The following is a 24092-nucleotide window of genomic DNA, read 5'->3' as shown; positions in this document are numbered from 1 at the left end:
CTCCTTCTTTATTCACCTATCTCCTTGGATTGGAGTAAAGGATCCCTCCCCTTGTGGAGGTACCTTTCTCCCAGTTCAAATGCATTTGTTTTACAAGGGCCCATACACCCAGATATTCTTGTGTTAATGAAAGAGTGAGTTTATTGGCTACATAGGCCAGCACAAGCAAGAACTTCTGCATACTAACAAAAACAGACCAGGGCTGAAACTTGTTTTGTCTCTTGTATTATTCAAGGGGGAAGATGCGAACATGTCTCTCACCCAAATGCTGTCTTTTCTACCATTGTGTGCACTGTCTGAGGTAGTCAAAATTATATTTTAGCTTGCAGTGCATTTCTCCTTTTTGAAACTTCCTTGGCACCTTCAGGTGTGATATTTCTGGGTTTCTTTCCATACAGGTGGTATCACAGTCATCCTTTGGCTGTATCTCCTTTTTTAAAAACTGCAATTAACATTTCAGCATGTCCATAAGGATCAGACATTATGATCTGTAGTTGTCACACCACTCTCTATATTTCTTGGCCTGAGTTCCAATGCTGGACATTTTGCGAATGTGCAATGTGCCTTCAGTTCAGTTGAACCCTTTTTAGTTTAGTATCTGTGTGGGAGGTCAGCCACATCCCTTTTGTTTTACAGTGCTGTATTCCAGTAAATGAAGAATTTAAATATCACAAAGTCTCATTAAAACCTATGGAGAGAAGGAACATATGTAAGGTAGGTAGGTGAGGAAATAGCGTCAGAGATAAGTGGATGAAGGGATAGGGTGGCATGTAAATAGTTGGGGGTAGAAGAATGGCAGGTAGGTGGATGTTGTGGTTGTATTATGAGCAATCTGAACCACTGATCAGTGTTGTAGGGGCTCCTGTGTATTACTGCTCTGCATAAAGTGGATTTGGTGCCACCATCCACCTTCATGATAAGGTCATGTTTAGTTTACTGTGGTTGAGGGAGACCTCTTAATCTCTCTCTTAGACTCCTAAAAGAGAAGTAGTTTATTGCATGTTAACAGCTTATAGACATTATACTGATATAATCACCGTAGTTACAAAGACTGAGATAAAGGTAAAGTCACATTAGTCTGAGGACCAGAAGGCTGTGTGACAGAGGGAGACAATTGGTGACTGCTTAACCATGAAGAGGATTTCGTAGTAACCTCAGCCAGTGTAGAAATTGAACCTACACTATTGGCATCACTCTGCATCACAAACTAGCCATCCAGCCAACCGATTCAGTGTATCAGTTGTACTGTTTGAGGATTGCTTCTTGCTTGACATGATATCTCTCACTGGTATTGAGGATTCCTCCTAGGATGCAAAAGAAATTAAGTTTAAAAACCAAAAGAACTGCGGATACGGTAAATTAGAAACCAATACAAATTGCTGGAGAAGCTCAGCAGGTCTTGCAGCATCTATGGAGAGAAATCAGAGTTAAAGTTTTGGGTCAAGTGACGCTTCCTACTGCCAGACCTACTGAGCTTCTCCAGCAGTTTCTCTTTCTGTGAAGGAAACTAAGTTACCTATTCAAACTTGTCTTCTGAATCACTTCAGCACTTGACATCAGATTTAAAACTATTTGATCACCAAACTGTGTCACATTCTGAATCTTTAACTGACATAATTCAGTGAGCTCAGCCATGGTATATGGTCCAATACTATAGTGACAATTGCCTCAGTATCAAGTTTAAAATGAATGAGATATTAATTAGCATAAATGTTTCCTTCTGTTGATTTTTCTGTTGTCTGCTTTATCTGATGAATTTCTTGTGAGCATCTATTTGATGAGTTGATGCTCTGGTATGATGTCCTACTTTTTCTGAAAGTGACCTGTTGCTTTACAGATAAACAGTTTATATTCTATGATATTATCAGATCATATACTGTGACTGTAGAAACACTGTCTACAGCCAACAGCAGTGTGATATCATGGTCCAAGTGGTATAATACTTGAGGTTAAAAGTATGCTACAAACAACTCTACAATACAAGAGAATCTCAGATAGTAGAGAACTTTTGCATATTTCATGGTAAGAATTCTCTTTCTTGGAACAGGTTTGAATCCCTCTGACATTTTACAATACAATCTTCCTGGATATTATTATTATTTTGGAATTATTTGGGTAAGTAAGCAAAATTCCTCTGAAAACTCAAACTCTTTGTTAGAGTTGAGGATGTGATGCTGCATCTTTAATAAGGTTATGGTGTCCTTGACTTTTTCTTCAGAGGTTGTAAAAGATACAGCCTCCAAAAAGTCTTAAGTTGAAGGGTTTTAGGGCTAGTTTGATTATAGCTAGCCCTAAATTATAGTTGATTATAGTTTCATTAGCAAGCAATAGAGTTTTGAAGCTGCTGGACCCAAAGGAGCAGGTCCAGGCTGGTACTCTCTCTCTGCCTTCTTCCATCTAAAAGCCTGTGTTTGATTTTCCCTGTTGTGCCAAGGGGTGTTTATGGGGATTGTAGCAAGTATTTGGAACAGCATCATTAAGTGGGGATAGTCTATTGGGTTTTCGGATGGATTAAGTTATTCGGTATTCTGTTCTCTCTTGTTTGTGTTCTTGGTAATCTTGTAAATAAATTCTGTTTTGTTTAAAACTAAGTGGTTTGACCAGCTGCATCTTTCCTGGAATATCTGCATTACACCTGTTTAAAACAACGAGCAAAGTTAGGGTCTGGGCTGCTTTCTTGAAATATTTTGAGAGGGTCTGGCTTGGTCCATAATAAAGGTATTTCCAGAGGGTTTTAGACACCAGGTAATTGACCATTGGAAATTTCGATTTCCTGGACAGAGCCTGTCTAATTGATGCATTGGGGCATCCAAGAGATTCCATAGCACATCTTTCAGAGTATGTTGCTGCAAGTATTTTTTTCAGTCAGGAAATCTAGTGTATTATTGGCTTTGTGGTTACCTTGTGTTTAAGTCAAGTGAGTGTGGATGTTCTTGGCCATGTTCACAATGTTTATGTTGCTGAAGTGTCATTTGAAGTAACAGTTCATAAAGCGATCAATTCAATTTTGTTTCCCAGGTGCATGGTCGGTGTGTATGTCGTCACAACACCAAGGGGTTAAACTGTGAGCTATGTCAGGACTTCCACCATAATGCGCCTTGGAAACCTGCTGAAGGACGCAACAGCAATGCATGCCAAAGTGGGTCACACATCAAAATATTTGCAAGTTGATGAATGCTTTTGTTCTGGGACTTCCTTTTTACATGCAGCATATACTTGTAGCCTTCTTTATCATTAAAATAAAAAAAAAAGGCAGCGTGTCCACATAACTCAGCAATATTAGCCACTGAGTACAGACCAAAAGGCTTGGGGTCAATCTCAGGAGTTCACCCTCAAGTGAAGTGACAGTAGAGTTGGTTGTAATCAACTACCTTGCCTGTAGATTGCTGAAGGAAGACGCAAACATTCTTCCTATTGTGGTTTGGTTCTGTGGGACTAACATCCTTTTGTGATCTAAACCACAGCCCACAATTAAGAAACACTATCCCACATATATGATCATTTTTACCATTCTATTTCACATCTGAGGTTCAATAAATTCCCATTCATTTCTTTAATCAGAATGCACAGAAATACATTGCAGTATAAGCACTTTATTCGATTCTTAATGACAACATGAGTAATCAAATTTTGGCTACAAGATTGATTTGAAAAGATAAAGCAGCACAACAATTGCAGTTTAGCTTCCACAAATACCTTGAATAAAGTAGTGTTCAAACTTCATTCTTTTTGTGGACATATTTTAACTTGCATAAAAACCAAAAGAACTGCGGATGTTCCTCTGCCTGGCTGACTTCGTCCTCACCCTGAACAGCTCCTCTTTTAACTCCTCTCACTTTCTTCTAGTCAAAGGGGTAGCCATGTGTACCTGCAGTCAGGACTGTCTCTTTGTGGGCCTTGTGAACTTACTGGAGCATCCCCAGAGATTCAGAAATAAGTTCACTTTAGATATTCGATCAAATGGATGCTCTCACATAACCATATTTTATTATCAGTCAGTTTTAGTTATTGTGTGAATATTTCAGTTGATGGAATTCACTACGTTGGGCATCTTTGACACTTCAAATAAATATATTGCTCACAACATTCAGCTCTTAGACCGAATTCATAAACAATAATCTTATCAAAAACAAGCAGTTTCTCATTATTTCCTAGATGTTGGCAATTAGCCAGCCACATTATTCACTCACCTTATTCCCCTTAAAATACAATTATCTCAAACAGATTTATGTATTTACTGAAAAAGAGTCCTATCTAACTTGAAGCATTAATTGTTTCCCTCTCCACAGTGATGGATGCTTCCTGACTTGCTGAGTTTCTCCAGCATTTTCTGTTTTTATTTTGGATTTCCAGCATCTACAGTATTTTGCTTAGATTTATGACATTTTTCTCTCAGAAATAGGCTATTTCAGAATACAGCTCATGAGCGTTCTCAAAGTTTCTAATATAATTGTCTCTTCAAAATTTCTTGTGAACGATGGAATTTTACAATTTTGAAGTAAACTGGTGCAATGCTTTGTTGCATTTAGTCCCTGCACCTAATTGCTGACCAGCAACCATGATTGGGACTTTCTTTCAAAGTCTGCAGTGGACTTTGATCTTTTACTTCCATAACTTGATGGTATCTGCTGTTGAGACTTGCAGAGTAATGAACGTTACATCAGTGGCATACCAGAGCGTGAAGGTGCCTCTCTCAGTAGATCTCACATAAAGAGAATAGAAAAATTACTAAAACACGCTATGAGCAACAAATGTATTTTGTGGAGCAAGAATGTTTGGCTATTTTTTCACTGTTGGTAAATGTTGAAAGTTATTTAAGTGTTTTGATGTCCCTCTTTCACTTAAACCAACCACACCCTCTCCAACTGGTGTATGCGTTGTAAAATATGGCTGTTAAATTCCAGCTAGAGTCACCCATTCTCGGTAAAACCACTTTTACAATGATCTGTAATGGAATAGCATTCAAGCTGCCAAATCCTGGTTGAATGTCTCACCCTTTAACAGAATACAATGTTTTAAGATGTTTCAAAAAAGTGTGATCAGACCAAAACATTTCTTTCAACTCACTTGTAAATCTGTGTGTCCTTGTCAGCTGTGTATTTTTTTAGGGCAACAAACTTCTCAAGCAAGTGTGCTGGCACTGAATAACTGCCAGAGGCCCACCAACTACTTAGATGAGAAGTCAAGCTTGTGCTTTGTGTTTTCAATTTCAGGATGTAGCTGCAACGGGCATGCTGATAAATGTCACTTTGACATGGCTGTGTATATAGCATCTGGTAACGTTAGTGGTGGTGTTTGTGATGGCTGTCGGAATAATACAATGGGACAACACTGTGAACAATGTAAACCTTTCTACTACCAGCATCCAGAACGAAGTATTCGTGCCAGTGACATCTGTGAACGTAAGTTCTGTTATTTGATATGCCAGGATCTGTGAAAGGAGTGGTTGACATTGATCTGTTTGATCTTTTCTTTGAGGGCATTTTAAGAGTTTGGAATGGGACATGCTTCAAGGTGTTTACTTTCTTTGTTCAGCTTTCTTTAAAAAAAATTCAGTGTTACTTTTGAACTGAAGAAATTTGAAATAGCCTACTCTTAATTCAAAATTATCTAGATACAAACAAATTTGCAATGTGATAAGAAGCACATATTTGTTACAATTAGGACTGGATGAGATGCTGATGTCATGTTAATGTCACGAGTCTTGTAAATGTCATTGAGCTGGTGTGAGGGGTTAAGATGTGGAGGTGTTGGTGTTGTCCACCCTAGTTCAAAGTTAGAAAACACACAACACCCGTTATAGTCCAACAGATTTATTTGAAATCACAAGCTTTCAGAATGTAGCTCTTTGTCAGGTGAAGTGAGAGAGAAGCGCACAGACCCAGAATTTATAGGCCGAGAGATCGAAAGATCATACAAATGGTGCAAGTGGAGTGCCGAGTAATACATCTCTGTAGGTGATCAAAAGTGTCAGACGTGTGAGTAAAGTGTCTACAGCTGAATAACAAGTGAAAGGATGACCTATAATCTGATTAAATGAGACAGAGAGATGATTACAAAAAATTTAAAAATAAGATGGTGCTGAAGTTAAACCAAATGACTGGAATAACATGATAGGTATAAGGTTCACATGCGGTGGGCCTAACCAAAATAACCACAGTAATCCAAAACTGTAGAAACTAATTAAAGTAGAGAGATCATAACCATACCTTCACTTGGTATTCAGCTGTAGACACTTTACTCACACCATCTGACATTTTTGATCACCTGCAGAGACTTCTTATTTAACACTCCACTCACACCATTTGTATGATCTTTTGATCTCTCTGCCTATAAATACTGTGCTCTGTGTGCTTCTCTCACCTGACAAAGGGGCTACACTCCAAAAGCTTGTGATTTCTGTCATCTGACTTTGTGAGGAGCTAACCTATTGATATGGTTAGGAGATTAGTTAGCTAACAGGAAAACAAAGGCAGGATTAGTCATTTTCTGATTGGCAAAATGTAACGACTGGTATGTTATAGGAATCAGTGCAAAGTCTCAACATATTACAATTTGTATAAATGACTTGGATGCAGGTATGAAAGTATGGTTGGTAAATTTGCTGAAGCGACAAAGATAGAAAATTATGTTGTGAGGGGGAGATGAGGCTACAAGATATAGGTACGTTATGAGAATGGGTCAAGGCCTGGGAAGTATAATCTGGGAAAATGTGACTGTCCATTTTGGCTGAATGTGTTTTCACAAAGTTGTCTAAATGGTGAGACATTGCACAGTTTTAAGATGCAGAGTGATCTGGATGTCCTAATACATTGATTGCAATTGTTTAGTGTCCAGATACAACAATTACAACGTTTAAAGATCATCTGGCTGGGTTCATGAGTAAGAATGGTTTAGAAGAATATGGGCCAAATGTTGGGAAATGGCACTAGATTAATTTAGGATATTTGGTTGGCATGGACGAATTGAACTGAAGAGTCTTGTCTCTGTGATGGACAACTCTGACTCTAAGTCGTTCGGACAGTTAATAGAATGTTGTTGTTTAGAGAGGATATATTTCAGTTATACAAGGTATTGGCAAAACTAGATAGGTTTTTGATAATCTAGGAATGAAATGTTTTTGGGGATAGCAGGAAATGTGGAGCTGAGGCTGCGATCAGATCATTCATGATTTTACTGAGTGGTGAAGAGGCCTGTCAAGGCTGACTGGCCTTTCTCCAGAGACCCAGCTTTAAGTCCACCACAGCAGTTAAAATAGAACATAAAGTTATTTCTCCTTAATGGTAACTATGAAACAATCATTGTTGTAAGAACGTATTAAGTTCACTAATGTCCTGCAGGAAAGGAAATCTACCGTTGCCACCCAGTCCGTCCTACATGTGAGTTCAATAATGCATTTGACCCTTTTAAAATGACCGAGCAAACCACTCTGCTCAAGGCCTAAGAGTAATGGTGAACAAATGCTGGCTTTGCCAGCGATGTCTGCATCCCAAGAAAGAAAAAAGAAAACTATCACTTTGCTGACAATTCATAGCAACTGAACCAAATATGAACTTATAAATATGGGCCTTTGGTTCAAATTCACTCTTGCAAACAGTGGTCATGGTAAAACAAAAAAATTTTTGAGCTAAAAATATAATTAACTGATGACATATTTGTTTAAGTAAATCGAAATGCAATTTTCTGTACTCTTGATGTATAAATTACTTGAATCTATTGTGAATGCAGCTTGTAACTGTGACCCTGCTGGATCATTAAACGGTGGAATCTGTGACAGCTACACGGATTTGACAGCTAATCTCATTGCGGGGCAGTGCCGCTGTAAGCTCAACATTGAGGGTGAACGCTGTGATCTCTGCAAAGAGGGTTTCTTTGGCCTAAGTGCAGATGACCCATTGGGTTGCCAGTGTAAGTGGATGACTATTTTTGAAAATTGATACATGTTGTGTGCTTTGTTTTATGTTTTTTATTTATCTTCTCCCATGTATTGTCACTGAAATCTGTTTACAGGTGTGATTGAGAATAAGCTATCATACTATTTTAGTGTAGGATTGTGTTTATATGAAATTGGATCAGCATACAATGGTTTGTTCATCAGTTTAGAGAAATGAAAAGTTAAGTGCTAAATTGAAAATTTAGTTAAATTTGGTGACTTAAATGACTTAATTAAATTTCTACCAGTGAATTTCTATGATAACTCTCGTGGGGAAATTAAATTAAGACGTTTTGTCACAAACTACGCAAATATTTTAAATGTTTTACAAGAGCTATGTAGGTGCTGGGAATCTGGAAAAGAAATTGGAAGTGATCGGGTAGGAGCGAGCAGTATAATTTTTTGATAGCATATCCTTTGATAAATTGAATGGCTTACGAGCACAGAATCCAAGTTTCTCCTGTCAGTATAATACATTTCTATTCAAGCAGTAGCTGAAAATCCCGAACCCTTCTGATGATATTGTGCTACACACCGTACTTCTCATACTTTGTTCATGACTTCCAAGTTTCAATTTTGACCAAAAGATGAATGGGATTATCCATATGAAGGACAGGTCAGAGGCTAGAAATTCTTCTGCATCAAGTAATTTCATCACCCATAAGACATGAGTGTGATGGAATACTCCCCAGTGGCCTGGATGGTGCAGCTCCAACAGCACTTAAAACAAAACTTGTCATGATCCAAGGCAAGGCACATCCACAAACATTCACTCCCATCACCACTGTCACACAGTAACAGCAAAGGATACCATCTACAAGATGCACTGTGGTGTTTCATCAAGGCTTCTTCGCTTCTTCCAAATTCACAACACCATCATCTGCAAGGGCTGCAAACATGTGGAAATACCACCAACTGCAAGTTCCTGCCCAAGCCATTCACCATCCTGACTTTGAAATGTGTATTCAGTGTCACCAGATTAAAAGCTGGGAATTCCTTCCATAACAGTAGAACATAGAATGTAGAAAGGTATACCACAGAACAGACCCTTTGGCCCATGATGTTGTGTCGAGGTATAATCCTAATGTAAAATATAATAACTTAACCTACACACCCCTCAACTCACTGCTCTCCATGTACATGTCCAGCAGTCGCTTAAATGTCTCTAATGACTCTGCTTCCACCACCACTGCTGGCAATGCATTCCATGCATTCACAACTTTCTGCGTAAAGAACCTACTTCTGACGTCTCCTTAATACCTTTCCCCTAATATCTTAAAACTATGCCCCCTTGTACCAGTCAATCCTGCCCTGGAGAAAAATCTCTGGCTATTGACTCTATCTATTCCTCTCATTATCTTGTACATCTAGATCAGGTCTCCTCTCTTTCTCCTTCTCTCCAGAGAGAAAGGTCTGAGCTTTTTCAACCTTTCTTCATAAGGCAAGCTCTCCAGCCCAGGCAGCATCCTGGTAAACCTTTGCACCCTCTCCAAAGCCTCTGTATCTTTCCTATAGTAGGGTGATCAGAACTGGACACAGCATTCCAAGTGTGGTCTCACCAGGGACTTGTAGAGCTGTAGTAAAACCTCACTGCTCTTAAACTCGATCCCTCTGTTAATCAAAGCCAAAACACCATATGCTTTCTTAACAACCCTATCCACTTGGGTGGCAACTTTGAGGGACCTATGTACTTGCCCAGATCCCTCTGTTTCTCCACACTTTCAAGAATCCTGTCTTTAATCCTATATTCAGCATTCAAGTTTGACCTTCTGAAATGCATCATTTCGCATTTATCCAGGTTGAACTCCATTTGCCATTTCTCAGCCCAGCTTGGCATCCTGTCTATGTCGCGCTGCAGCCTGCAATAGCCCTCGATGCTATCAATGGTACCTCCAACCTTTGTGTCATCTGCATTCACATCAATATTGTGCATTCACTTACAGCAGGAGGACTGCAGTGGTTCAAACACACAGCTCACCACAACATTCTCAAGGGTGATGAGGGATGGGTACTAAATGCTGGCTCAGCAGTGCTTACATTCCATGAGTGAATTACATTAAACAAAAAATTTCAGCAGAAGTTAATGGAAAGCCTGTTGAGCCTATGGTATTTGTTTGCAGGTATAATCAGGAAACTCGCATGTTTCCAGGTTGAGGTTTGATTCAAATATCATGGCAATCTTTGGGACCAAACCAGTTTTGCTAATTTAATTAACTTCTGCACAGATGAAACAAGCAGATGTAAACCACTCCTGTCTCCACCTCATTGCAAGTTAGGAAGAATTGGGGATGTTAATTCTGACCCCATGTACATCTTAAACTTAAAAGGCTTGCCTCAGCTTAGGGTGTTTCAATAGCCCTGTAGAGATAGACCACTCAAAACCCAGTGAAACTAGGGAAAGAATATATTGCATATGCTCTATACATTAAAATTATAATCAGAGCCATACAGTGAGTGTAGAAGCCTTCTTTTTGAATAGCTTTCTGCATGTGTGGGTAGAAGTGTTAGGGATCCATTTAATGACCTGCCCAGTTCAAACATCTACCGGATTTTCCTCTGATCACTCACTCCTACGGTGTGGTACGGTCAGACAGCAGTTGAAATTCTATGACCCACAAACCATATACTCACCTCCAAAATTAATTTTAAACATTCCTGCATCACTAAAACAGAGCATTGCTGACACATTTCATTTTGGTCACCTTAGCATGTACCTGTAACCATTTGGGAACTCATCCAGGCGGAACTCCATGCGATGATGTAACGGGAAATTGCTTCTGTAAGCGTCTAGTGACGGGAAGGAACTGTGATCAGTGTCTGGTAAGAAAACTACAGAACCAGAATTGGACAAAATGCCGAAAATTGTTCAAGGTTTCTGAGTTGAATTTAATTTAAACCTTTCAAAGAACACATGGTTAGTTTTAACATCCTAAATCTTTGAAATAGCATCAAATTTGCCAACCTACAGTCAGATACTTATTTTCTACTGGCATCATTGATTTCTGTATATGAGCCCTCGTCTTAGTGCGCTAACAGAAATTTATTCTTGATATCTGGGTAGGTCAACCAGAGAATTTGTTTCCTTAAATGATAAAAAGGCCTTGTTTGATTTAACCTACCTATTTTATTCAAAGAATCAAAATAAACTGAGCGTACTTTCCTGTAAGTGAACACATCATTTCCCAGCCCTAAATGTATTGTGTCTAGGAGGTGAACAGCAATTAAACTTGCTGGGCGGCACGGTGGTTAGCACTGCTGCCTCACAGTGCCAGAGACCCGGGTTCAATTCCCGCCTCAGGCAACTGACTGTGTGGAGTTTGCACGTTCTCCCCATGTCTGCGTGGGTTTCCTCCGGGTGCTCCGGTTTCCTCCCACAGTCCAAAGATGTGCAGGTCAGGTGAATTGGCCATGCTAAATTACCCGTAGTGTTAGGTAAGGGGTAAATGTAGGGGTATGGGTGGGTTGCGCTTCGGCGGGGCGGTGTGGACTTGTTGGGCCGAAGGGCCTGTTTCCACACTGTAAGTAATCTAATCTAATCTAATCTAATCTAGTGTAAGTAATATAATCTAAACTGAGACCTAATTTTTCCATGAAGCTTAAGTTATATTGACAGAATGTGGTGGGAAAAACTTAATAAAGTTTGTTCAACAAAGCTGGTGAAAGTATTCAGCCCCTTTTTTAAAAAAAAAATTGAGCTAATTCTCTCTTTTTGGAATAACGAGCAAGGGATTTAAGTTACTTGTCACTGAAAACAGCTTCTCTAGTTTATTTCAGAGTCCACAGATTTGTTTTTTGTGGCAGTGTGATTTTTATATTAAAAAAACTTCATTGAAGTTGAAAAATATGAACTGACTATTTAGTTTTACCACATGATTTAAGACCATGCATAATTAAGTTAGTCTCTTAATGGTTTGGCTGTAGTCATGTGATATTTAAAACTATACCGATTTATTGTTTTACAGCCGCAGCACTGGGGATTAAGCAGTGATCTTGATGGGTGTCGCCCCTGTGACTGTGACTTGGGGGGATCCTACAGCAATGAGTAAGGCTGGCTTCTTAATCATTTATTATACAGAAAAAATGTTCAAATGATTACTGATTAACTGGGAACACTCAAATGCCACAACAGTTTGGATGAAAGGAGGTAGTGATAAATGCAACAGCGAGTTGCTTCTAATAGTGTCTTTTCGTTCAACTGCCTCGTGGTTGAATAGCAATTGAAAGAATGCTCCCAAATGATATTCTTTCTCCAGTAGCTACCTGTATGAAAATGATGATTTATAAAACAAGTTTTCTTTAACAATGTGATCATCTCTCTGCTGCCCTTTCAGTTCCTCTAATTTTCTCCTCATGCCTATCTGATTCTGGAGATGATGACTCTTGATGTTGTACCACTTTGTTTATCAGAAGCCCTGATGTTGTACTTTGTTCAAATGATGATTTTTGTGCATGAGTCCTAATGTAAGTTGCAGCAAAATTATGTCAGTATGTGCTCATTTCTTTGTGTGTTTAATAGTAACAAAAGTGTGTTAGCTTTTCATGGGGGGGGAAATTGTCTTTTGTTTTAATGTCTGCTGCTAATGAAGTGCCCAATGGAAAGGCATTATAATTTTAAATGTAACCAGACTACAACTCCCATTAGGAGAAAGTACTCCCCGCTGTCTTCTGTCTTTCCCCCCGCCCCCAAATACTCCCATTAAGCATAGTCCCAATGCGCTTGTTCCAGGTTGCAATGAAGTAATACTGGTTTTGCTTTTACAGCTGTTCTGCAGAGACAGGCCAGTGCCCGTGCAAAAATCATATGGTTGGACGTCGCTGCAATGAAGTTGAATCTGGGTTTTATTTTATTGCCCTGGATCATTACACATACGAGGCAGAGGAGGCTGCCTTGGGTCCTGTAAGTTAGCTTTGATTAGGGACAGTTGTGTAGAGATCCTTTCTGACTTTTTGAAACACTCGTGATGACTTTTCTTCATTGCAGGAAGCGACAATTGTACAGCGCCAGTCTCCGCAAAATCATTCTCCAACCTGGACAGGAATTGGATTGGTAAGGGCTCCTGAAGGAGCGTATCTAGAATTCCATGTACACAACATCCCATATTCCATGGAGTATGATCTGCTGATACGCTATGAACCTCAGGTTAGTAATCTTCATTCAGTAAGCTGTCTCTGTAATACTTTCATAGAACTGTTAGTAATATTGACATGAATGCAATGTGCTCCTTCTGTTCAGCTACCAAAAAACTGGGAAGAAGCAAAAATAACTGTGTTCCGTCCTGGTAAAATTCACAGCAGTAGTCGATGTGGGAATACTACACCTGCTGATGACAACCAAGTCTTTTCTCTGCCATCAGGATCAAGGTTAGAATCAAAGTACTTAATTGTTTTACTTGTTAACTGTTGTGGATTTTGCATATTCTTTGACAAAATTTGGAAGGAAGTAGCATAGTGGACTTGTAACAGGATAAAGCCAACTTAAAGTAAATAAAATGTTGTGAATTGTAGTAAGCCACCAGTCTAAAGTATTGGGATAACTATGAATGTTGGTCGTAATGTTCCTCTTTAGGTATGTGGTCCTACCTCGGCCTGTATGCTTTGAGAAAGAACTTAATTACACCATTCGTTTAGAGTTAACAAAGTACTCAACTGATGATGAAATGGAAACTCCTTACACACTCATAGATTCGGTATGTATGTCTATAAATAAATATTATCTAAAATTTTACTTCAGTAAATCTAATTGATAAATGTATTGGCGTGGTAAAAACAATGACTGCAGATGCTGGAAGCCAGATTCTGGGTTAGTGATGCTGGAAGAGCACAGCAGTTCAGGCAGCATCCAAGGAGCAGCGAAATCGACGTTTCGGGCAAAAGCCCTTCATCAGGATTCCTGAAATGTCGATTTCGCTGCTCCTTGGATGCTGCCCGAACTGCTGTGCTCTTCCAGCATCACTAATCCAGAGAATGTATTGGTGTGTCCAGGTACAAATACCCCTTTTTCCATTTTAATACTTACATGTGCCACAAGTTATGATTGTAGCTTTAAGCCAGTATGGTTGTAATGTTTACGGATGTATGTGAAATTAACTGGTAGGTCTTACAACATGTTTGCCTAGATTACAGCTTTTCACTCTAAATTGAATCAGAAATTCCTGCTGAAGTCAGCATGTTCTATTAGATTCTGCTTTGTACAAAAGCAGAGATAAGTAAAATTGCTCTTAATTCTTAATCTCCAGTGACACAAAATGTAAAACTTTGAACTTCTCTAAAAGAGAATGGATTTTGACAAAGGAACTGATTCTTAATTCAATATTTTTCCAGCTTGTACTCATGCCCCACTGCAAGTCACTGGATATATTCTCTGTAGGAGAATCGAGTGAGATTGTCACAAACAAAGCCTGGGAAACCTTCCAACGATACCGCTGCTTGGAGAACAGTCAAAGTGTTACTAAAACTCCAATGACTGATGTCTGTAAGGGCATCCTGTCTAGCATTTCTTCCATGATCCACGAAGGAGCTTTACGTACGTTTATCTTCATTCTTTCTACAAAATATTTATCATGGTGGGCTGGTAGTTAAGAAATATGGGGTAACCAGAGCAGTAATTACTTAGATTTGAAAACAAGAGAGATTTTAATAAATATGGTATAAACATTCATTCACAGTCGGAATGCATTTGCAGTTTAGAAAGGACATTGAAACATAGACTTTGAAGACTTAATTACATCTTTACTTTGAAGGATTGGAGGAAAAACTAGTGAAAGATTTATTTCTGCTGTTTAGTGCATCAATAACAAAAAGGCATAAACTTAAGACTGGTCATGAAATCTTAAAGAAAAAGATCATGGCTTTGAACATTTCTTTAAGGGATAAGGGAGTATGGAATGTATTACTGCAAATTGCTCATGATAAGTTAGCATAAACAATGGAATAGTTAAGCATTTGAATAAGAATATAAAAGGTGCCAAAATTGTACCCTTCCATGTTGAAACACCTGTGTTTTTTTCAAAAATAGTTTTTCACATCCACTTCAATATGCTGAGTACGTATTTTTTTGAAGAATTTATTTCTTTGCTGGTACACAGACTTGTGATTTATCTTCTGTTGTGGCTTTGTACTTTTTAAAAATAAATCAGTATTGAAGGGTGTAATAGCTTAATTGGAAAGTTGTGGTCAGGATTGTCATGACGTTTACTCGGAGGGGTTTTACTATATTGTTGCCTGGTATGGAGGGGAAGGCCCTAGACTGAAAGGCTGAGGGACTTGAGGCTGTTTTCGTTAGGGAAGGTGGTTGAAATGTGACTTAATTGAGACATATAAGATAATCAGAGGGTTAGATATTTTGGACAATGAGAGCCTTTTTCCTTGGATGGTGATGGTGAGCATGAGGGGACATTGCTTTAAATTGAGAGGGTGATAGATATAGGACAAATGTCAGTGTGAGTTTCTTTACTCAGTAGTAGGGGCATGGAATGCACAGCTTGCAACATTAGTAGACTTGCCAACTTTACAAACATATAAGTGGTCATTGGATAGGCATATGGATGAGAATGGAATAGCATAGGTTAGGTGGGCTTCAGATTGTTTTCACAGGTCGACACAACATCGAGGAGCCTGTACTGCACTGTAATGTTCTATGTTCCAGTTGCTTTGGTATGGCAGTTTTAATTTTATAAAACTGATTTATAAGCTTAGCAAGAAGTTATACATGAAGGACAACTAAGGGCAGTAAATTTGACATTTTCAGTGAAAAGAATATTCAGATGTTTTATCAGCATGCTATCAATGCTTGTTTAAAGTGCATAGTTGAACAGTTTTGGATCATGATCTTTGAGGAATGCTTTGAAGAGCTTTGTAGATTAATGAATCAGTGATTTTATTCGTCCGGGATGGATTTAAATTTTCAAGAAGCATTTCAAATTGTTTGCCAGAGGGTAAGTAAAACTAAATTAAAAGAATGAATACAAAACAGTGACAAATAATTATTAGAACACAAGAACATAATGTGGAGGTGCTGGTGTTTGGACTGGAGTGGGCAAAGTCAAAAATTGCACAGCACCAGGTTATAGTCCAACAGGTTTATTTGGAAGCACAGGGTACTAAATTTCAGTGTGCTGCTCCTTCATCAGGTAGCTAGTGCGGTACGATCAGAAGACGCAGAATTTATAGCAAAAGATCACAGTGTCATGCAATTAAATCATATATTGAACAAACCTAGATTGCTGTTAAGTCTTTCATCTTTTAGAATGGGCTGCAGGTTTTGGTTCATTAGTGTAGAAATCCCAGAACTATTTTCAAGTCACGTTCTCAAGATAACTTAAGGTTTTATAATTTTAAAAAAAGTGACATTTCAGCTCAGACAATGCATTAAAGGTGAGAGATTAGAGTCTGTCTTAATCCCAACCTTGAGTCAGACTGGTTCTGTTTCCAAAGTAGGAATTGATAAAATGTCACATGGACTGACTGCCTGCAGGTAGTTGCTTTTTGAGCAAAAATAGAATGTATCTGCAAATACAATTCTGCAAATGCAAATTCACCCCATAGTCATAGAGTCATAGAAACGTACAGCACGGAAACAGACCCTTCGGTCTAACTTGTCCATGCCGACCAGATATCCCAACCCAATCTAGTCCAACCTGCCAGCAACTGGCCCATATCCCTCCAAACCCTTCCTATTCATATACCTATCCAAATGCCTTTTAAATGTTGCAATTGTATAGCCTCCAACACTTCCTCTGGCAGCTCATTCCATACACGTACCACACCTCTGCATGAAAAAATTGCCCCTTAGGTCACTTTTATATCTTTCCCCTCTCACCCTAAACCTATGCTCTATAGTTCTGGACTCCCCGCTCCAGGAAAGAGACTTTGTCTATTTATGGTTCCCATTTTGTCTATTTATCCTATCCATGCCCCTCATGATTTTGTAAACCAATATAATGTCAACCCTCAGTCTCCTACGTCCAGGGAAAACAGCCCCAACCTATTCAGCCTCTCTCTGTAGCTCAAATCCTCCAACCCTGGCAACATCCTTGTAAATTTTTTCTGAACCCTTTCAAGCTTCACAACATCTTTCCGATCGGAAGGAGACCAGAATTGCATGCAATATTCCAAAAGTGGCCTAACCAATGTCCTGTACAGCCGCAACATGACCTCCCAACTCCTGTACTCAATACTCTGACCAATAAAGGAAAGCAACCAAAACTCCTCCTTCACTATCCTATCTACCTGCAACTCCACTTTCAAGGACCTATGAACCATCTCTCCAAGGTCTCTTTGTTCAGCAACACTCCCCAAGACCTCATCATTAAGTGTATAAGTCCTGCTAAAATTTGCATTCCCAAAATGCAGCACCTCGCATTTATTTAAATCAAACTCCATCTGCCACTTCTCAGCCCATTGGCCCACCTGATCAAGATCCCATTGTAATCTGAGGTAACCTTCTTCGCTGACCACTTCAATTTTGGTGTCATCTGCAAACTAACTATATCTCTTATGCTCTTATATAAATGATGAAAATTAGTGGACCCAACACCGATCCTTGTGGCACTCTATTGTTCACAGGCCTCCAGTCTGAAAAACAACCTTCCACCACCACCCTCTGTCTTTTACCTTTGAGCCAGTTCTGTATCCAAATGGATAGTTCTCCCTGTATTCCGTGGGATCTAAACTTGCTAACTAGTCTCCCATGGGGAACCTTTTTGAACACCTTACTGAAGTCCATATAGATCACGTCCACCACTCTGCCCTTATCAATCCTCTTTGTTACATCTTCAGAAAACTCAATCAAGTTTGTGAGACATGATTTCCCACACACAAAGACATGTTGATTATCTCTAATCAGTCCTTGCCTTTCCAAATACATGTACATCCTTTCCCTCTGGATTCCCTCCAACAACTTGCTCATCACTGACGTCAGGCTTATTGGTCTATAATTCCCTGGCTTGTCCTTACCACCTTTCTTGAACATGGCACCACGTTAGCCAACCTCTAGTCTTCTGGCACCCCCCTGTGACTATCGATGATATAAATATCTCTGCAAGGGGCCCAGCAATCACTTCCCCAGCTTCCCACTGAGTTCTAGGATACACCTGATCAGGTCCTGGGGATTTAACCACTTTTATGCGTTTCGAGACATTCAGCACTTCCTTCCCTGTAATATGGGCATTTTTCAAAATGTCATCATCTATTTCCCTACATTCTATATCCTCCATGTCCACAGTAAATACTGATACAAAATACTCGTTTAGAATCTCCCCCATCTCCTGCGGCTCCACACAAAGGTTGCCTTGCTGATTTTTGAGGAGCCCTATTCTCTCCCTAGTTACCCTTTTTTGTCCTTCATGTATTTGTAAAAACTCTTTGGATTCTCCTTAACTGCATTTGCCAGAACTTTCTCATGTCCCCTTTTTGCCCTCCTGATTTCCCTCTTATGTATACTCCTATTTTTCTTAGGATTCATTCGATCTATCTTGTCGATACCTGACATATGTTTCATGTTTTTTTCTTAACCAAACCCTCAATTTCTCTCGTCATCCAGCATTCCCTCCACCTACCAGTCTTCCCTTTCACCCTAACAGGAGTATACTGTCTCTGGACTCTCATTATCTCATTTCTGAAAGCTTCCCATTTTCCAGCTGTCCGTTTACCTGTGAACATTTGCCCCCAGTCAGCTTTTGAAAGTTCTTGCCTAATACCGTCAAAATTAGCCTTCCTCCAATGTAGAACTTCCAACTTTTAGACCTGGCTCTGTGTGTGTGTCTGTGTGTGTGTGTGTGTGTGTGTGTGTCTCTGTGTGTGTGTGTGTGTGTGTGTGTGTGTGTGTCTGTGTGTGTGTGTGTGTGTGTGTGTGTGTGTCTCTGTGTGTGTGTGTCTCTGTGTGTGTGTCTCTGTGTGTGTGTGTGTGTGTGTGTGTGTGTCTCTGTGTGTGTAGTCTAGTCACTTGTAGTGTGACATAAATGCAAGGTCCCAGTTCCTTACACACAATCCTCTGTTACCTTATCAAAAAATCTCAATCTACTTTGATAAACAGTTTTTCTAATGCTGATTTCATTTGTGTTTGTAAAACTATGAATTTTGGCCCAAAGAATAGTTTCTGAAGGCTTTCACACAAACACTGGGGAGACAATTGCTTAGTGTTATAATCGCTAGACTATTAGTACAGAAATTTGGGTAATGTTCTGGGGGCCTGTGTTTAAATCCCCCTTGGCAGATTTGAGCAAATTCAATAGTCAGTTCTGATATATTGCAATACTCCCATTCTCTCACAATCTCGCGATATAAGAGAATCTCCATTTAAACTAGTGGGGCCAGAGTCATGTTATAGCCAATACAGGTAAGAAAAGTTGGCATTCTGCAAATAACTGTAAATTCTTCAATCGCAGTAAAGCCAATTTGCATTGAAGAAACACACATTAGAGCAGAATTGACTGTATATAAAAAAAAGTCTGGAATTAAGAGTCTAGCGATTATTGGAAAAGCCATCTGGTTCACTCATGTTCTTTTTGTTTAGGGAAGGAATCTGCTGTCCTTAACTAGTCAGGCTTACATGTGACTTCAGAGCTATTGCTACTCTTCACCATCCTCTGCGTAATTAAGGCTGAGCCAATAAGATTAGATTACTTAGATTAGATTACTTACAGTGTGGAAACAGGCCCTTCGGCCCAACAAGTCCACACCGACATGCCGAAGCACAACCCACCCAGACCCATTCCCCTACATTTACCCCTTCACCTAACACTACCGGCAATTTAGCATGGCCAATTTACCTAACCTCCACATCTTTGGATTGTGGGAGGAAACCCACGCAGACACGGGGAGAATGTGCAAACTCCACAGAGTCGCCTCAGGTGGGAATTAACCCGGGTCTCTGACACTGTGAGGCAGCAGTGCTAACCACTGTGCCACCGTGGCCTGGTCAATGAGAATCACAACCTGGGTGAATGAATTAAAAAAAGCAGGATAAACTGATTGACCTGTTGTTGCGAGTCTTATCCTTGCTCCCTTTCTTTGTTTTGAATAATACTGTAAAGTTTGTAATTCTCCAGTCTACCAAGGATTTAGAGGATTTTGGTCAGAGTCTCTGCAATTTCTTACCTTCCTGATGTTTGTTTGAATGCAGATTCGATCTAGGTTACTTTTAAAGTAAGTAAAAACAAGCTGTCTACGCTTCCTTTTTATTAATTTTTCTCCAGTCTTGTGCCTCAACTATCCCTTTTCAGTAGAGTTAGGCAGCATCTTGCTAAAGACAGATGCAGAGTTCTCTCTCGATATTTCACCCATACCCCTGCCTCATGATTTGTACTTTAGCTCTCAAATAGGTCCAATTTCCCTTCTTATCACCCTTTTTTATTTTGATATAAGGAAGAATACTTTTGGATTTTGTTTTGTAGATATAACTTTGGCTACTTGTGACGTTTTCATCTAATTGCATATTCTAATTTAGACTTATTCTCTGTTTCTCTAGCATGCCAGTGTGATCCTCAGGGATCTCTCAGTTCTGTTTGTAATCCCAATGGAGGACAGTGCCAATGCCGCTCCAGCGTAGTTGGCCGTAACTGTGACCGATGTGCTCCTGCAACTTATGGCTTTGGTCCTAGTGGCTGCCGGCGTAAGTACAGTTTTATAAAAGGGTATGGTCAGAGCTCTCCTTTCACATTTGAAAGTGTTCCAGAGAACTTTGAAAGGAAGCACTTATTTTTGATTATCTTGGATCTCTGCACTCTTGTTGCCCCATCTTATTGGGCTGGTGAAATCAGGCCCTTTTTCGACATCCTTTTATGAGTAATGTGTTGAAGCATCACTATTGTATTTTAGTCCGGCACAGTGGCGTCAAGAGACCAAGTTGGAGGCAAAGTTTGCAGCGAGCTGTTTATTTTGCAGAATGCAGTTTATTTACAGAGTCTACAGATTTTAAGGATAATCTCTGAATACAACAAATAAAATTTGCCATCATGATAAGAGCAGTATTTTTTCCAATAAAAAGAGTGCTTCCTCCAGCTGGTAATGTTGAGTGATGGTGCGTATAATCCACCTCAATCATTTACAACATCGCTGTCTTCAGGTGTAATTGGTGAAGGATTTATCCTATTATCCCTATCCTGACCAGAAATCCTGGGGTTATTTTGGAACTGTTCAGTGTGTGGGGCTGAGGAAGCATTCACTTGCGCAGTAAGCCAAGTTTGTCATTTGTTTTCAAGGTTCCTGCATAGAGTATACAAAATGCTGTCAAAATAGGAAAAGAGATCGGAATGATGTTGTTGGACTTTTAATTTGTACTCCATTTTATTATCCTTTGATTTATCCTATCCATGCCCCTCAACAGTCACTCCTATCCTTACTAACTTACGTTCTACCCAGTTATACAATGCTTCCAATTCTTAACTCAAATTCTTATACATTTGAGCTTCCACCAGTCCTTCAAATTCCTTCAAAACTTTGCATTCTTCTATCCTGACTTCTGTGAATTTCTTGCTTCTGCTGATCTTGCTTGAGTGGCCATTTTCCCCTACATCCCTTTCTCTTCCTCTCTTTGTAGTCCTTCATATAACCTAGCCTTTGGTCATGACTACTATTTATTTATTTAGCTTAGCATCAGTTTTCTTGGTCACTTTGCCTCCTGAACCACTTCTAGCTATTCTGTATAAGTTACTGATTTTTCTCCATTGATTATTTCCATTTAAGTACCAATGTTTCTGGCTGCGAAAATCTAACTTAACAGTCATGAGATTGAACCTGAATCATTCAACTCCATTCTTAATTAGGCTTCCCAAAGATATTGCTGGCATTGAGTGTGATTTTTAACAAATGTGCAAAATTGTTGCATAGGTATATGCAAAATATTTAATCTCAATACCCTCCAGACACCAAAATTGGAGGTGTCGTAGATAGCGAAGATTACCTCAGATTACAATGGGATCTTGATCAGATGGGCCAATGAGCTGAAAAGTAGCAGATGGAGTTTAATTCAGATAAATGCGAGGTGCTGCATCTTGGGGAAGCAAATTTTAGCAGGAGTTATGCACTTGATGATAAGGTCCTACGGAGCGTTGCTGAACAAAGAGACCTTGGATGGTGTTAAACTTGAAAGGGTTCAGAAAAATTTTTAAAAGGATGTTGTCAGGGTTTGAGCTATAGGGAAAGGTTGAATAGGGTGAGATTGATTTCCCTGGAGTATCAAAGGCTGCGGGGTGACCTTATAGAAGTTTATAAAATCCTGAGGGGCATGGATAAGATAAATAGACAAAGTCTTTTCCCTGCAGTGGGGGAGACCAGAGGGCATAGGTTTAGGATGAGAGGGGAAAGATAAAGATATAAAAGAGACCTCAGGGGCAATGTTTTCACGCAGAAGGTGGTGTTTACTTGGAATGAGGTGCCAGAGGAAGTGGTGGAGGCTGGTGCAATTGCAACTTTTAAAAGGCATCTGGATGGGTATATGAATAGGAAGAGTTTGGAGGGATAAGGGCAAAGTGCTGGCATGTGGGACTAGATTGGGTTGAGATGTCTGGTGAGCATGGACGAATTAGACTGAAGAGTCTGTTTCCGTGCTGTACATCTCTGTGACTCTATGACAATGAAGTGATCGGCAGTTTTATATATCATTTCTGACTGCATATATTTTAAAATTTGCTCTAGCTTGTGATTGTCATCTGGAAGGTTCAGTCAATGAATTTTGCAACCCTGGTACTGGCCAGTGTCGCTGCAAAGAAGGGGTCTATAGTCGGCAGTGTGATCAGTGTCAGCCTGGTTACTGGGGATTTCCGAACTGTCGTCCGTGCCAGTGCAATGGACATACGGATCACTGTGACCTAGAAAGTGGCGAATGTTTGGGCTGCAGAGATCACACTAGTGGACATAATTGTGACAGGTAATGTCTCTCTCTTACTAGTGTTCATAAAAAAAGTAATTTTACTTGAAATTAAAATAAGAAAACTGCTATTGTTAAAGCTTCCTTGTTTCTCTTGTAGCTGTATGTCAGGTTATTATGGGAACCCTATACTTGGGTCAGGTGATCACTGTCGCCCATGTCCTTGCCCAGATGGTCCAGATACTGGACGGCAGTTTGCCTCTGGCTGTTACCAGGATCCTAGTTCACAAAATATTGTGTGCCTCTGTCAAGATGGATACACAGGTATGTAAGGATGGTGTAAAGCTATGCTAAATTTACCCAGATTGCAAATAGTTTAATATATAGAGCAGAAAGTCTTTCATTGTACAGATGTATGAGACACTGTGAAATGTCCTTTCAGTTATATTCTTGAAACAAACCATTTCAACTTCTACCAAACAACAGGTCAGACCCATGCTATGCAGTCCTGAATGGTAGCAATTAAGCCACCAGGAGGAGACTTCATATCTATCCATATCTTCCATAATAAGGGAGCACACCTCATCAGTATAAAAGATAAGGTTGGTGCATTTGCAACAATCATCAGCCACGTATGCAAGTGAACTTTCCTTATCTGCCTTCTCCTGAGGTCTCTCGCATTGCAGATCCCAGACTTCAGCCAATTTGATTCATTTCTTGTGATACCAAGAAGTGACTGGAGGCACTAAAAACTGCAAAGGCTGTGAACCTTGACAACATCTTGGCTATGGTCTTTAGTACTATTGCTAAGTAGTTCCAGTGCTGTTAGAATACTAGCCCCTACCTGACAATGTAAAAATTTGCCCTGGTATGTCCTGTGCCCAAAAAAGCAACATGAATCTAACCCAGCCAATTACTGCTCCATCAATCTACTGTCAATCATTTCAAAAGTGATGGAAGGTTTTGTCAATAGTGCTGTAAAACTACACTTGCTACAGACTAACTTGACCAAGGACCCTCAATTCCTGAGCACATTACAGCCTTGGTCCAAACGCAGACAAAAGAGATGACTTTCTGAAGGGAAATAAGGGTGACTGCCCTTGACATCAAGGCAGCATTCAACCAAGTGTGGCATGGAGGAACCCAATAAAAACTGGAGTTATTGGGAACCTGGGTATGAGAAAAGGCCAGACCTGCTGGGGTTATGGGTGTGGGGGGGGGTGGCATTTTCTCTTCTGGTTGGAGTTGTGTTTAGAATAAAGGAGGATAGGTTGTGGTCGTTGAAGGCCAATCAGTTCAGACACAGGACTGCACTGCAGGAATTCCTCAGGGTCATGTCCTAGGTTGGATCAT

At 39.7% G+C, this 24092-nt stretch overlaps 1 protein-coding gene across 1 annotated transcript in view; it reads left to right on the top strand.

The window, feature by feature from the left end:
• lamb1a (laminin, beta 1a) overlaps nucleotides 1–24092 on the top strand; it is a 100515-nt gene that overhangs the window by 23807 nt on the left and 52616 nt on the right. Inside the window, exons 8-20 of the mRNA XM_043713615.2 lie at nucleotides 3019–3139; nucleotides 5214–5402; nucleotides 7729–7908; nucleotides 10641–10753; nucleotides 11896–11975; nucleotides 12695–12830; nucleotides 12915–13073; nucleotides 13167–13294; nucleotides 13500–13620; nucleotides 14255–14456; nucleotides 20400–20543; nucleotides 22568–22799; nucleotides 22900–23063. Coding sequence (XP_043569550.2) covers nucleotides 3019–3139; nucleotides 5214–5402; nucleotides 7729–7908; nucleotides 10641–10753; nucleotides 11896–11975; nucleotides 12695–12830; nucleotides 12915–13073; nucleotides 13167–13294; nucleotides 13500–13620; nucleotides 14255–14456; nucleotides 20400–20543; nucleotides 22568–22799; nucleotides 22900–23063 — 1969 coding nt within the window. The remainder of the gene's footprint in view (nucleotides 1–3018; nucleotides 3140–5213; nucleotides 5403–7728; nucleotides 7909–10640; nucleotides 10754–11895; nucleotides 11976–12694; nucleotides 12831–12914; nucleotides 13074–13166; nucleotides 13295–13499; nucleotides 13621–14254; nucleotides 14457–20399; nucleotides 20544–22567; nucleotides 22800–22899; nucleotides 23064–24092) is intronic.

This window comes from Chiloscyllium plagiosum, unplaced genomic scaffold (assembly GCF_037043375.1).
Source record: "Chiloscyllium plagiosum isolate Xiang-an unplaced genomic scaffold, Cpla_swu_hap1 HiC_scaffold_23, whole genome shotgun sequence".
NCBI classification, from domain to species: domain Eukaryota; kingdom Metazoa; phylum Chordata; class Chondrichthyes; order Orectolobiformes; family Hemiscylliidae; genus Chiloscyllium; species Chiloscyllium plagiosum.
Note: the sequence above shows the minus strand (reverse complement) of the source record. Positions and strands in the feature narration are given on the sequence as shown.